Here is a 1,518-nt window from a genome sequence, read left to right as displayed (position 1 = left end):
GATCACTAACTAGGTTTCAGGGAAATCTAAGAGGCCACATTCCACTTTAGAAATCAGCATTTGTGTTGGAAGAGTGGTACTTGGATGGCATTTTCCAAATGTGGTAATGCCTCAGGGTACTGCAGCTGATCCACTGAAGGGATACAGTTCATTCTTTTCTCTCATAACGCATCCTTGACATAGGCATCTTGAAAAGTGATTAAACTTTCATGGGAAATGGTCCAAAGACATCCTTTGCATAAAACATATATCTGTTGTTTCATTCCAATGATGTACATGTGTCAAATTCCAGAGAAGGAATTTATTTTCAAAAGACAGAGATATTTGGTTCATTGGTGGGAATGTGAGCCAGTAAGAATAAGTAATTTTTAGTGCATTTTACACATATTTGGTTTTCAGGTAAATGAATTAAGCCAGTAGTCAAGTATATGGTTTTAGAAGGATGTTTTTTAACATTCTCTCTCAAATTGCTGCTTCTATCTAAATGTTATAAATTCTGCTGAAACTTTAATTTTCTGAAATTTAGACAGTGCTGCCTGAGGTGGGAAGCCCATACTCTCAACAACTCAGAATGATCATGAGTGTTATCCAACAAAAGAGGCCATATTCAATGAAGGTAAGAATGAGACTTTATTTTTCCTTTCTTCAAATGCTTTTTATTTATTTCATTAGAGACTTTTAAAATGCATGCTCTATATTTTTATGACATGATCTTTGATAGAAAACCTCTAAGTATATCTGCCTGCTTATCAAGCACAAGCATACAAAAATAAATAGCTATCACCTGGGTTAACCATGAGATATCTTACTAAGTATTGACTTTTAGTAATCATGAAGATGCTCTTTATGGTTTAATAGCAATTGATATCATTAACAGGTTTTGAAATGACTTTTCTTTTGGTGCCTAAAATTACTTAGGTGTAAGTATCATTGAGAACATGTGTTAAAACTTGATTTTTACAATTTTAGATTTATTATCTTTGAAAAGTTTTGTTATTCTAATCCTTCTAAGCCCTTCTAGCCTTTTCTGAGTATGAGTGAAAGAATTAAGTTTAAATGTCTAGAACCCAAGAAACTTATACCTTGTTGCTAAGTCCCAGCTACTCATCTGTCTTCCTTCCCAAGCTCAATATTAGAGTCTCCTGGGATTTGAAATGTACATATGATGATGGTCTGTGTAACACTACTTACTGCAGAGGTATAAGACACTCATCTGGAGACAGGCCTCTACAAGAACCAAGATATTCTGGGGCTAATTTTCTCCTGAAATGTAAATGTGATGTCAGTTTAAATCAACATTCTTAACTGTGAAAGTAACTCATTCATGCAAACATTACCTTCAGATAGTTTAGATAAATTGAACTAATGAACAACTTTACAGTTTCTAGCAGATGTCTGGGTGAACACAGAACATTTTCATACCACACAGTACCTACTTGGATTCAGTTTAAGGGCAGGATCTAGACATGGCAGAAGAGGCTCAAACTAGACACATAAACACATTCTCCATGCAACACT

General features: G+C 34.6%; 1 protein-coding gene across 1 annotated transcript in view; it reads left to right on the top strand.

Annotated features, from left to right (window-relative positions):
- Window positions 1-1,518, top strand: part of SEC24D (SEC24 family member D) — a 113,412-nt gene that overhangs the window by 106,472 nt on the left and 5,422 nt on the right. Inside the window, exon 22 of the mRNA XM_008592122.1 lies at window positions 527-616. Within this exon, the coding sequence (XP_008590344.1) occupies window positions 527-616 (90 nt within the window). The remainder of the gene's footprint in view (window positions 1-526; window positions 617-1,518) is intronic.

The sequence above is a fragment of the Galeopterus variegatus genome, unplaced genomic scaffold (genome assembly GCF_000696425.1).
Source record: "Galeopterus variegatus unplaced genomic scaffold, G_variegatus-3.0.2 Scaffold152, whole genome shotgun sequence".
NCBI lineage: Eukaryota > Metazoa > Chordata > Mammalia > Dermoptera > Cynocephalidae > Galeopterus > Galeopterus variegatus.
Note: the sequence above shows the minus strand (reverse complement) of the source record. Positions and strands in the feature narration are given on the sequence as shown.